Raw genomic sequence first — 12,965 nt, 5'->3', positions numbered from 1 at the left:
TGGTCAGCTACGATGCTGAGCAGGACCCCTGCTGTTTGCCTCGAGGACCGTCACTGCGTGTGCCACTCGGGTCCTTGTATGACGATGCTTTCTCAGGTCCTGAGTGAGGCAGTGCCTGGTGCCTGCTGCTCCCCAAGTCTTTACCACGTGGCGGATCCTGCCTGGTTTGAGGGCAGTTTACCAACAGCCTTCTGGGCTGTTCTCTTCCCATGTCCCAAAACATCCAGAAACTCATGGCCCCATGCCAGATGACAAGGGGTGGACACACTTCCCGGGACAATCCTGAGGCTTCAGGAAAACGCCCTCGACAGGTTCTTAAGCCACAGTACAGATTCCCGACAGGTTCTTAAGCCACAGCGCAGATTCCAACCATGCCTGCCCATGTGGCCATGTCCACACGCTGCAGGCTGCCTGCTGCCCCTTTGGAGGGTCAGAGCCCCCTAGGACTGGGATACATCTGCCACCTGAGGGCGACTCTAGAGCTGGGCGGGAGGGTGGGGTGCTGGGGCACTGGCTGGCCTTGGGGAGAGACAGGTGAGGGCGGCTCTGACGTCTCCTGAGCAGGGAGGCTGCCACACGCCCATACACGCTGGCGACGTCCACAGATTAGAGGTGTGGGGTGAATGGCGAGGGGTAGGGGAAGATGCTTTTAGTCCCAATGCCAATGCCTGCTTAGGGCCCATCCCGTTGCTGGGGGAGCCTCCACAGAAAGATGGCACCCTCACCAGGGAAAGCCTCTTCCCAGACAGAGGATGTTTCTGGAAGCCGCTCAAACAGGGTCCTGAGTAGCAGGGAACAGCCGACTCTCCCTCTGCTCCTTCCCCACCTATCGAACAGCCAGGACCCTCGCCCACTCTCCAGGAATGAGACAGCGCGTGGGAGACACCCAGGGGTTGTAGTGTATAACAGCCAGGACCCTCGCCCACTCTCCAGGAATGAGACAGCGCGTGGGAGACACCCAGGGGTTGTAGTGTAGCTTGGTTTTATTTATGTCCACAAATATTTCAAAAAAATTACAAAATACTCAAATGGAGAGAACACAGAAGTCACGATTTCTGGGTGTCTACTGTTCACACTGTGTTATCTCACGGCGAACTACTCATATATACATTTAGCTTCAAGATATATAGAAATGTAGCAAATCCGAGTGTGCACTCTGCCTCTGCCGCAGTGGAGTGAAGCTCAACCTCGAGGACACTGAACAAGATACGGACACACACAGAGGAGCCAAACCAAACCCTGAACAAAGGGAGGAGAATCTGAAGGAAACCAAGTGGTTGGGCTTCAAAGACACCGTGAAGGTCAGGGCCTCCTAAACAAACTGTAGCTGACCAGGTGAGGGTTTCGGGTCGAGGGTTTTTTAGATGGAAGAATCTCAGTGCTTCGCCTTGGGATACGGGGAGAAAAGCAAACCTAACGAGAACACCTTCGGACAGTTTTCAAGTACAGACCTCAGAGGACTCGACTCTTAATTCTTTGGAAAAACGGATGACAGAGGAGGAGATAAAGAAGGTTGAACTGAATGGCAGATGTTGTGTTCTACCAAAAAGAAAGAAAAACCAAAAGCCGAGAAGGTGGGGGCCCGGGCGCAGGAGTCTGGCAGCCCAGCAGGAAGAGGCCTCACTCAGAGCCATGGGAACAAGCCTGCCGTGAGAGCCTGTCCCCACCCTAGAAGGAGACGAATGCCTCCAAGCCAATGTGGTCTGAAGTCCCACGGCAGAAGGTGAATGTGAGCTTTCCTCCCCGCTAAGAAACTACAGCTAAGGCAGAAATGGAATGAGAGAAAAATGGAAGAAAAAAAAAACCTAGAAACATTTTCAACAGACAAAACAATCCTATCCCAACTGAAACCAAACATGGTTTTTAAGAGAAACTGGAAATGCCCCTATTTGACTCCAGAACCTGAATTTGAGCTAGTACCTGCTGGTTTCTGGATCAAACTATCAGCCTCTCTTCCTGCTCCCTCTGCGGTCTGGGTCCTAGGTGGACTGTGTGTCCTCTGACCCAGTGTGGTCTCTTTTTGTCCTACAATTCTTGGGATGGGACCAGCACAATGGCAGGAGAGCTGTCAAGTGTCTGAGAGAAAAAGGTCGGAAGAGGACATGTCCTGGCAGGAAGCAGGGCTGACAGAGGGGAGACAACCCAGAAGGGCCTGCACGCAGCCTGAGAGAAAGTGCATTACAGCTGCACCCTGGAAAGGAGGGCAGGCTCTCTCCAGGACTGTTCCGCTCAGAAGGGCCTGGCCTCCTAAGAAGCGGCCCCCACAAAGCCGGCTCTCTGACTGCACATTTGTGGGTGGGACTCCAGTTCCCACTTCCAGGACGAAGAGTGGGACTCAAATGGTTTCCCAGTGCGGGGTGAGGTCACCATGCAGACCTGCTCCTAGGGTGAAATACAGACTACCCCCAACACCTGTCTTAACTCCAGGATCTCCCTTCCTCAAAAGTGGCCTCAGTCTGTGGCAAGAATGACGGGGCCGTCCTCACCACAAGATCCAGATGACAATGAGCACGAGAGGGCAGCCTTCTAACAGATCCTTTTGGCAAGCATATGTCCTGGGTTGCTCATGTGCTGAGTTATTTGTATGGAATCATTTTCTTGAATTTCTTAGATGACGAAATTTTCGGAGTATTAAAAAAGACATTCATCCAGAACAATCAAGTGTGTGTACATAGAAATCTAGAAGGAAATCTACAATGGACACAGGCCCATGCGCTTTCCATCCCGTGGAAACAACAGTGACACCGGAGAACAGAAAGTGAACATTCACCTCCTGCACTCCCTGTGCAAAATGGAAGAGGTCTGATGGAGCAGAAGTCTGCGCTGCTGGCAGAGCACAGGCTAGGAGCAGACACAAGTGAAACGCAAGGCAGCAAAACAGACAGTCTGTAACATCGTCCCTGCAAACCCTGGATGCTCGCTGCTGTGACCAGGCCTCGGCCCAAGCCTCTCTGTCCATGTGGAACGCCCCTTTGCTCCCTTTAATTAAAGGGATAATTATATATAACTTTTTATTAAAAAATCAACTCTGTATTCTGTCAATAGTTGGTAGGAATTCACAATTAGTGACATGGCTGGAAAAAATAGATCACAATAGTAGTTTATGGAAGAAAAAAAGGCTGTTCTAAAATTATTTATTTACAGACGTAAAAAGCCATGCTGCAGAACTTTCTCAAATTATGAAGATTTCCTACAATGTATTAAAATAAAAGATTTTTCTAAAAATTATAGCTCTTGGATTCCAAATTCCCATGCCACCGATCTGCAAGCCTCGCGGGCTCTGGAGCACTCGTGGCGGAGTGTGTCAGTGTGTCTGCACGCACAGTGAAGGGTGTGAACTGGATTCTAGCACCTACTGAGAAATCAAGGAAAAGAAAACTAAAGCCAAACCCCAAGATTGCAGGGAAGCTTTCTGGATGTTCAGTCCAGTCCAGGACTCACTAAGTTTCTGGGGGACTGTCATGCAGGGAGATCCAAACCAGTCTCGGGAAATCCTCTCGACAAACGAACACTATTATGTGGATACATTTTTAGTTGTGGGTTTTTAAATATATAAAGAAATCTTTAGAAGATATTCTTTTTGCTTTTGCAGCTCCTATTGTATGTAAAAAGTCCTGTTTCTCCCCCCAAGAACTGGGGTTTCCACAGCCAGCATTAACAAATAAATAACTTATAACTGCTTGTCACCTTCTTTCTTCAGTCGACTGGAAAGACAAAACAGGAAAGCATATTTAGTCTCAGGCCTAGGCAGGCAGTCAGGCAGGCTGGGGGCAACCCCAAAGGCAATAGCCAGGCAATCCAACCCCAAGCCTGCAGCCTCCTGTGTAGCTGACCTACCCTCCCAACACCTCCCTTCCTCTGCTTCTCCCATCACTGTGGTTCCGCAATGTCCCCTCTAGGGCCCAGCAGGCCGAGGGGGAGGAGCCTGGCCCTGGGCACTGCGGGAGAAGCACCGTGGGCACATGGGGGGTTTGGTGGGAGCCTGGGCTCAGATCCCCCTCCACTCCCTCCCAGCACCCCACCTCACCTGTAATAATCTTCCTGACTTGGTAGATGGCCACCATGCATGTGGGGGTGTCCATGCAGCCACTGCTGCTCCATGGCCAGTCTCTGCAGCTCAGCCGACTGGGCGTGCATGGCCTGCAGCTGGTGGGCTGCTGACATGGGGGGTGGGATGGCCCCAGGCAGGTCTCGGGGATAGGGGGTGCCTGCCAAACACAAAACAACCTGCGCTACAGAAATAGCCAGAGGACTGGCCAAGACCGGGACAGCACAGGCACAGCAAACGGCAAGGAGCACAGGAGAGGTGCCAGCACGGACACAGGAGCCAGCCCCTCCCAGACTGCAGAAAGCCAGAAGGCAGAGCCTCCGGGGAGGCAGGAGGTGCCCTTGGGAGCCTCTGCCTGGACCCTTCCCGGCCCCTCCTCCACATGCTCCAGGCCTCAGCCCAAGTGCTTCTCCTTCAGAGACCTGCTATGAGCCCCCTCTGCTACTTTGACTGGTCCTGCAGTCCTGGCTCTTAGCAAGTCTGATGCATTTATGACCCCCTACCCCAGGCAGCCCCCAGAGTGCCAGAGTGCAGGCTTGTTTCCCCCACGGACCCCCTGCATGCAGGGGGAAAGAACCTGCCTGCTCATCGCATGAATGAATGAATGAATGAATGAAGACAGCAGACCAGACCCCAACCCAACTCACACGGCCTCCCCGCCCCTCCTAGAGGGGAAGTCTTACCGAAAACTGGATGGCGAAGCATCTCGTGCTCGTGAGGCGGCTGTCCAAGCAGAGGGTTGGGGAGAGTGCCAGGCGGGTAGGGGAAGCGAGCCAGGTGGGGGCCAGCAGTCAGGGGGTCGACCAGCGGGTGAACGGGGCCTGCCGAACCTAAAGAAAGGACAAAAGGCCCAATGGAGGCGGCGCGCGGCTCTTCAATGTTTGTCCCCCTTAGCTGGAATGGCCGATGACTTCCTCCTAGCCCAAGCTGGCTCCGGGTCACCAGGGCCGGATGCACCACCTGGTTGCAGGTGGCCCTGCCCTAAAGTGGCTGCCTCCACCTTCAACAACAGCTCCAGAGGCAGAGAAAAGTGATGAGCCCACCGCTGATGCAGGTACTTCCTAGTCCCTTTGTGGAGCGCCCCCAACAGGCAATCCCAGTCCGGTTTGGTCAAGGATCCGGGATCAGCAGGGTTCCTCTCGTCAGCCACCTGGGCCTGCCCTCTGCCTGTCAGGTCACAGGAGCATACAGCCTTGCCCCACCAGGTGTTGGGCTGGCACGCCCTGCCAAGGGCTGTCTCCCTGCCTTTCACTTGCAGAACCCAAAGGAGGCCAGCAGAGCCGGTGGCGCAGAATGGGGACCCGGCCCGGCACTGCCCTCTCTTCTCTGCTGGCGCCAAATCTTGCGTCTCTCCCTTCAGAAAGTTGCCTTGATCTGACCTCACCACACCACCTCCTACCCTCACCTCCAGCCAACACAGGTGCTGGCAGGGATTTCAGGGTTGCCACCTCCAGCCACACTGCCCGGGGGTCCCTGGAAGGTTGGGAGCCCCCCTTGGCCTCTGTGGCTGCTCTTGCCCGTTTCCCACAGCTTGCCCTTTCACCTCCTCCATGTCTCTGCTACGTCCTCAGCGGGCCTCTCCTGACAGCCTTCTCAAAACTGCCACACTGCCCCTGCCCCCCACTCTCCTGATTCCCTCTTCCGGATTTATTTTCTTCCAGAACGTGCACTTTCCACCTCTCACAACCCAGCACACATCTTTCAACTACCTCCCCAAACTGGAAGGTGAATGTGGACAGGGGTTCTGCCAGCACCTACAACTGTGCCTGGCACATCCCAGGGGTTCAGTAAACACATGCTGAATGAATGATGCAGGAATGAGCAAATGACTACCTGTCCTCAACACTGGTTAGACCAAGGCTTGTAAGGTCTACACCAGGTGGCAACAGAGCTTCAGATATGAGGATGGCAATGGTGAGTGCTCTCCCATGCCAGGACTGGGTACAGGAGCAGGGGAGGCACCTGGTGCCTCCAAGCAAGGTGGCTCCCCACCCTCCCTCTGGGCCTTGGCCTCTCAGTCATCCTGCCCCACACTGGAGGGTGGCTGGTGAGGAAGCCCTGCACACAGGCTGTACCACGGGACCTGTACTCCCAAGTCCCATGGAGCGGTGAACCTGCCTCCTTAAAGCACAGTAGCCACCCTCCTGCGCCATCTCACCTCTGCCTTAGAGCAGCCTCCCCACAGCTGGTGAATGAGCGGCCTTCAGGAGCTCCTACTCCCATGGTGGATAGGACTGGGCAGCCCTGGCCAGGTGGGTCAGCTCGGAGAACTCAGCCAAAGCCAGCAGGAGGCCTGCCCAGCCTCGCTCCTCAAGAGAAGAGGACTGTGCTTTTAATTCTCACCAAGTGACCCCTGAGTAGCGCAGTGCCTCATCTGTACGTTCCTTGGCTCCAAAGGCCACATGACACTGCTGTGCTGCCCTTACCCTGCCCCGTGGGCCTAGGCCACTTCCCTCCATCCCAGGCACAGGGCCGATAACACAGGCTTCAGGCCTGTGGGCTGCAGCTGTCTGAGGCCTTGCAGTTCTGGAGAGCTGCAGGGCCAAGGACAGACTGTGATACAGCAAAACCATGACGGTAGTGGATGCTGAGCTCTTCTAAGATCTGCCAAGTATGAGGAATCTGTTCAGAAAAGAACACTTTCCGCTCCTGGATGGTGACTGTCACTCATCAGGCTCTGCACCCCTCCCTGTGCCTCTGTCCCACCTGCCACGCCGGGGCACGCACCTTGGTGGAGGGGGTCCTGCTGGTGGAGGTGGAGGTGGGAGTGAATGTGTGAGTGCTGGTGATGGTGTGGAGTCACGTTGAACATCTGCAGTCGGGCCAGGGGGTCGCTGGTCAGTGATGCCATGCGCTCTGCGTGGATACGCTCTGCTGCCAGTCTGTCAGGGTAGCTCATCTCGGGCCGCAGCTGGGGGCCCGCCAGGGCCAGTCTCTCCCTCTCCAAGGGGTTCAGGCCCGGGTGGAAAGAAGCAAAAGGGTGGGGCCCGGCCGTCGGGGGTATGGTGAGGGCGCTGTGCCGGGCAAAGTGCTCCATGGGGTTGGCGGCTGGGTGTAGGGGGTCCAGCTCTGGGGGCTTCACCTCGAAGCCCGGTTTCATCCTCTCCCGCAGCTCGCGCTCCCGGATCTCCCGCTCTCGGATCTCCCGCTCCCGGAGCTCCCGCTCGCGGATGGTGGGGTCGACGTTGTAGAGGCCAGGCATGTGGTAGGCCAGCAGGGGGTCCGTGGGGTTAAGGGGCATGTAGAAGGGGTGGTTGCGGTTGGTGGGCGACATGACATGGGGCCGGGCGTACTCGCTCAAAGTCCGAAGGGCAGGTGTGTCAGGCCCGATGTAGGGGGGCACGGCAGCAATGGTGGTGGGTGGTGGCTCGAAGGATGGCCGCATATGGCCAGGACCACTGAGCTGGGGGTCACTGAGACGACCTTCATGCGCTGAGCTGGATGCCTTCTGCGGAAGGAAAAGAAAACATGAGGGGTCCCCAGAGCGCCCCAGAGCGTCTCCGCTTGACCCATAATGCGGAGGTGGGCCTGGTCCTGCTCCTGGCCTGCTCTGACAGGCCACCCTGGTCCCTCCACAGAGACCCGGCCCTGGCCTTGGCCTGACACCAGGATGCAGTCCAGGCCCTGCAGGGTCGGGCTCATCTGTGCCTGCAGCTCCCCTCAGGCCCAGATGGGAGTGTGCCCCTGTGAGACAAAGCTCATGCGTGAGGTGTCTACGTGTGAGGGTGTGCCTGGCAGTGACAGCCAGGGGGCACGGGTGAGTGAGCCCAGCAGGCCAGGAACCTCACCGGGAGCCCCTCATGCCACCTCCTGGGTTGGCTGCCCTCTCCTCCCGACGACAGCAGAGAGCTGGCCACCACCACAGCACCCAGCCCATGAGGCGGCCACAGGCAGGACAGCTGGAGAGGCCCCTCGAGGCCTGGTTACCGCCTGAGTGCTCGGGTCTTCTCTCAAGGCACCCCTTGTGCTTCTCCCTGGCTCCTTCAAATTACTTAGAAGTTATGAACCCAAAGGCTACAGGGGAAGGACAGGCCCTCAGGCAGGAGGACGCCCAGTTACTGCTGGGAGTCAGCCTAGACCTGCCATGTGCAGTTACCCCGGCAGCTTGGGACGTGCAGCCCCCGTCAGGCGTGGAGAGAGGGTGTAAATAGCACCCAACCCTCTAGCTGCCAGGAGGCCGAGTCAGGCAGCCAAGGGCAGTGCTGGGTGGCCCAGCGTGGCTCTCAGGCGCAGGACGGAACAGCGCCCCCCTCACACCTCGCCAACCCTGGACTCACAGCTGCCCGCTCTGCCTCGCGCTCCCGCTCTCGTTCCCGCTCCCGCTCCTTCTCCTTTTCCTTCTCCCGCTCTCGCTCCTCTCGGGCTTTCTGCTCAGCCTCGCGCTTGGCCTTCTCAATGGCCTCCTCCCTCTTCTTGGCCAGCTTGGACCCGGCCAGAGGCATGAAGTACAGGTCTGTCCGTGCACACGAGTTGTAGCCCCGGTCCAGGTGTTTGTAGAACCTGAGAAAAGCCACAGATCTTGCTGGGAGCTCCTGCCAAAACCCACCCCGTCCCTCCCTCCCACCAGAACTTGCCCCCACCAGCCCACCTGTGCCTGACCTGTCCCGGAGCTCTAGGAAGCTTACCTAGCTGACTGGCTGGCGTGGCTGGGGGTGTCCACCACAGTGGGCTCAGGGGATGGGCTCCTTGGTGGGGGAGGGGGGCTCTCAGGCTCCTCAGCGTCATCCAGAGCCTCCTCCTTGATCTGGACCGTGGGGAGTGGGCAGGATGACCCCCCTGCTATGCTGCCTCCTGAAGCCACCGCAGCAGAACAGGGTGGCTGGGCTGAGGTGCCAGATCCCGCCGGTGGGGTAGAGGTGGAGGGGCAGGTCGGAGGGGTGATGGGAGGAGGGCCTCCAGGGACAAAGGGGTGCTGAGCAAATGGGGGTTGGGGGGCCACCTGGTGGAGGCCTGTAGGGGGGTGGGAGGCAGGAGGCGGGGGCAGGTTCTGGCTCTGGGTCAGCCCAGGGGGCTGGGCAGGTGAGGAGGGCAACGGCTGGCTCTGAGGCATGAGCTGCAGGGGTGGGGGGTGAGCCGACGGGGGATGGTGTGTGGACAGGGAGCTCAGGGGCTTCAGGGCTGGAGGGGGCGGCAGGTTGGCATTCATGGAGAAGGGCGAGGGCCCTGAGAGGTGGGGAGGGTGCTTGTGGGCCTGTGGCGCCGGCAGCTGGGGGATGGGAGTGGTGGGCGGGGGCTTGATGTGGGGCATGGCCAAGGGCGCTGGCGGCAGGGGCTGCTCCCGTGGAGGCTGTTGGGACTGCAGCGCCGACTGAGAGGCTGGCAGCTGCAGGGAGGTGTGAGGGTGTGCTGCGGCTGGGGAGGTCCCCAGAGGGGCCTGGCCTTGGGAGGCCTGGGGAGGGAGGCCAAAGGGCTGTGGGGGGCCTGGGTGCTGCAGCAGGGGCCCAGTCTGTAGGCTGTGAGGGCCAGGTGGGCCTTGACCGTGCAGGGTGGGCTGGGCATGAGACGGTGCAGAGGGCTGGCCTGCCGACCCAGTCAGAGGCTGCAGAGGGGGGTGCGGTGAGGGATGTGGCGGGGGATGCGGGGAGGGTGGCCGCTGGGGGTGCAGGGCCGGTGCCTGTTGGATGTGGGTATGCGGAACAGGCGCTGTGGGAGCCTGCGGCTGGTTAGGGGCCTGGGAGGCCGTGGGGGAGCCCTGCGGGGGAACTGCAGTGGCAGAAGGCATGGGCCCTGGCGCAGGCAGCTGAGGGGTCCCTGGAGGAGCTGAGGAGGGAGCTGGGGTGACCCCAGTGGGAGCCTGCAAGGCTGGGGGCTGGGCCTGCAGCATCTGCTGCTGGGCTGACGAGTCCGAGTCACTCTCATTGTCCTGGGGGCTGGGGATGCTCGGGGACGTGCTGCGATTGTCCTGGTCGATGTCTTTGGGGTCACTGCTACCCTCATCGTTGACGCTGCGACTGTCTGAACTCTCTCCCTCGCCTTCAGATGGTGAGTTGGGCCGGCTGATCTCCTAGAATCAGAGAAGGGAAGGATGGAAGTCCCAGGAGGGCAGAGCCCTGTCTGCTCTGCACCGCCAGCTCTGGACACACAGTAAGGGTTTGAGCAGATGAAGTAGCAAGCTTAGCTCCAGAACCACAGGTCGTGCCCCAACCCAGCCAGTGTCAAGGGCCACTCCAGCCCCACACTAGGAGACAGGGCACGGCCACCGACTAGGGAGAACCCCGGCTGGGGGCTTCTGAAGAAGCATTAGCTTAACTCAGCAAGGCTCATCGGCAAACCTCACCTGCGTTTTTGTCTTCTTGGAGCTGGTCCTGTCAGCCTCCTCCGTATCAGAGGCCACCTTCTCCCGCTGGCGTTTGGTACTCTTAAGAGGGGAAGAGGCTTCCTCCTTCACCTTCTGCAGGGGGAAGCCCACAAGGAGCAATCAGGCCAAGGGAGGCCATCCCATCAGCCTCAGCAGGGAAATGACGACAGTTTATAGACAACTTTGCTCCCTCATTCTGAGTTCCATCTCCAGGAGCAAAAAGCTCTAGAAGGGTCAACTAGGGCCAAGAAGGAGCACGTATCTGGGGGTGGGAATGACAGCCAGCCCTCCGCATCTGTGGGTTTGCATCCTCACATTCAAGCAACCGCGGACTGAAAATGTAGGCAGGACTATGATGGTTACATCTATACTGAACATGCACATAGTGTTTTCTTGTCATTGTCTCCTAAACAAGGCAGTGGAACCACTGTTTACTGCGTTTACATTGTACTGGGCAGTAGAAGTAACCTAGGGATGATTTAGAGTCTACAGGAGGATGTGACTGGTTACGTGCAAAACACTGTGTCAACGTATATGAGATTTGAGCACCTGTGGATTTTGGTATCCTGGGCGGTGGAGGTGGAGGCTCTGGAGCCAATCTCCAGAAGATACCGAGGGAGGACTGTACTTGGCTCTGGAGGGAGCCGTTCTAACCACTCCCCACACTCTCTACCTTTGAGAACTTGGGAAGTTTCAGACAGAGGTGGCCCCCAAGGGTTGGTGCTGGAGCCCCTTTCTCTAGGCCCCCAGCCTTCAGTCTGCAGCCCTAGGCCAGGACAATGCTGAGCTGCATCCTTGTGTCTGAGGGAGCTGATCACGAATGCCAGCAACCCAGTTTTAATGGAAGGGAGGGACAGAATAGCCCCTACTATTCCCCCAGCACCTGACCTTGCCCGACTTCTTCACTGTCTCTGCTTTACTGTCATTGCTGGAGGTGCTGGCAGCGCTAGGGGAGTTCCGGCCACTGGAGCGGATGTCTTCATTGATGGGTGAGGTGCGACCATCAGGGCTTGCTGGCTGCTTCTTCCGACCACTGCGTAGTGTCGACATCTGCCCACCCAAACCAAAGACTGGTGACACCAGATTCCCGGTCCCCATGTGGGCCCACCTGAGCCCAGCCCACAGGAAGGAGCCTGAAGAGCACACCCCATCAGCCTCTCAGCAAATCCTAGACCTTGGCAAACAATAGGCTACCCTGCCCGTCGCTGGCTGCGTGAAGGTCCGTGTGGAGCTCAGGGAAGAGGTGGGGAAATGGGTGGGCTCATGCCAGAAAGCGGTTCTCAAACCTAAAGCACTCATCCCAAGGGACTGTCCTGAACAACGTGTGCTGGAAATGAACCACGCTTTCTGAGTGGCAGAAAGTCGACTGGGGCCATCTTTAAAGCACCCTACCCTTTCTGTTTATTCCTCATAATTGCCCATTCTCTCAACCAAACCAAATGAAATCAAACGCCTGTGGATTTAATCTAACAGGACAGGAAGTGACCCAAAGAGATGAAGCTGTCAAATAAAGCTGCTCAGCTCCCCAAGCCGCTGAGGGCTTCAGCATGTTTCTGCAAAGCCATGAGGGCTCAGAAAAGATCAGGAGACCAGGAGACAACGGTTCTGGCTGGTGGACCGCTCCCTTCTGAGTGAGCGGGGCGGGCCAGCCCTGACAGCATACAAGGGGCGGAGGAAGGTCCCACCCACCTGCCTGAAGGGGCCATAGGGGAGGCTCAAGGGAAAGACCCTGTCAGTACCCTCAGCCCCAAACCTGGAAACAGCCCCTCCCAAAGTCTCTGGCACATTTCCAACCTAGAAAACAAAGTCTCTTTATGGGAGGAGCTATGCAGTGAGCAGAAAAATGTACCAGAAGTTTCCAAAATGGGATCAAACATTTTAAAAAAACCACAAACACCCTAACACAAAAGAGCCTGCAAATTTAAAATAGCAGAGATTTGCTACAATGGAATTGACACCGCAAGAAGCTCCCAGGGCCTTGGAGAGCCTGCACTGAGCCAGAAGCTAAGAGTTTGCTATAAAACCCAGGGCGGCATGCCGCCCTGGGGCCCCTCGAAGGAGAGAACAGAGCGCTTTTCCCAGCCCACAGGCAAGCTACTGCCTTGCCTCAGGCAAAGCAGCTCCCCTCCAGGGCTCTGGTAAACAAGACTTTCGCTTCCTCCCCCTGGTAGGCTCAGGCCTCGACACATCCCAGGAAACTGAAGAAGTTGCCAGGAGCCCCATGGCCTCAGGGGACTCACCGAGCCCCGACTCCGCCGTGTCCTCATGCTATGCTTCCCACTGAGCCCATCATCCTCTTCCTTGACGGGTTTGAACATAAACGGTGGTGGGTCCACAGGCTTCTCAATAGGTGGGAGCTCGCCGTATTTCTTGAAGTGGATGCGACAGTCGGTGCAAAGCAGGATGTTCTCCCGGCCTCCGTGGTGCCAATCTTTAGAGGCTGTGTGAGGGAAGTGGCAGGGGCCAGCCTTGGAAACCCTCCCTCTCCCTGCAGATGTCTGGGCAGAGGGGCCCTTCTGTGGGCTCTACCCAAACTTGATGCCACCAGCACCATGCAGTCCTGGGCCCGAACACCCCAGAGCTAGCGCTGCCCTGCTCCCCCAGGGCCAGGAGGAGAGG

At 57.6% G+C, this 12,965-nt stretch overlaps 1 protein-coding gene across 35 annotated transcripts in view; it reads right to left on the bottom strand.

Annotated features, from left to right (window-relative positions):
* Window positions 1–965: 965 nt before the first annotated feature.
* The window catches only part of RERE (arginine-glutamic acid dipeptide repeats), a 468,002-nt gene continuing 456,002 nt past the window's right edge, over window positions 966–12,965 (bottom strand). For 31 of the 35 annotated variants that reach the window (XM_065534721.1, XM_065534714.1, XM_065534711.1 and 28 more), the window contains 9 exons: window positions 12,587–12,786; window positions 11,235–11,396; window positions 10,326–10,439; window positions 8,674–10,052; window positions 8,326–8,548; window positions 6,776–7,496; window positions 4,732–4,878; window positions 4,028–4,208; window positions 966–3,704 (listed from right to left, as the gene is read on the bottom strand). In XM_065534721.1, coding sequence (XP_065390793.1) covers window positions 3,671–3,704; window positions 4,028–4,208; window positions 4,732–4,878; window positions 6,776–7,496; window positions 8,326–8,548; window positions 8,674–10,052; window positions 10,326–10,439; window positions 11,235–11,396; window positions 12,587–12,786 — 3,161 coding nt within the window. In that variant the 3' untranslated portion in view covers window positions 966–3,670. Of the gene's footprint in view, window positions 3,705–4,027; window positions 4,209–4,731; window positions 4,879–6,206; window positions 7,497–8,325; window positions 8,549–8,673; window positions 10,053–10,325; window positions 10,440–11,234; window positions 11,397–12,586; window positions 12,787–12,965 lie in introns of all 35 variants that reach the window. The other 4 variants (XM_065534723.1, XM_074021269.1, XM_074021221.1 and 1 more) reach the window with 2 other exon arrangements.

Source organism: Macaca fascicularis, chromosome 1, assembly GCF_037993035.2.
Source record: "Macaca fascicularis isolate 582-1 chromosome 1, T2T-MFA8v1.1".
In the NCBI taxonomy this organism is placed as follows: Eukaryota; Metazoa; Chordata; class Mammalia; order Primates; family Cercopithecidae; genus Macaca; species Macaca fascicularis.
Note: the sequence above shows the minus strand (reverse complement) of the source record. Positions and strands in the feature narration are given on the sequence as shown.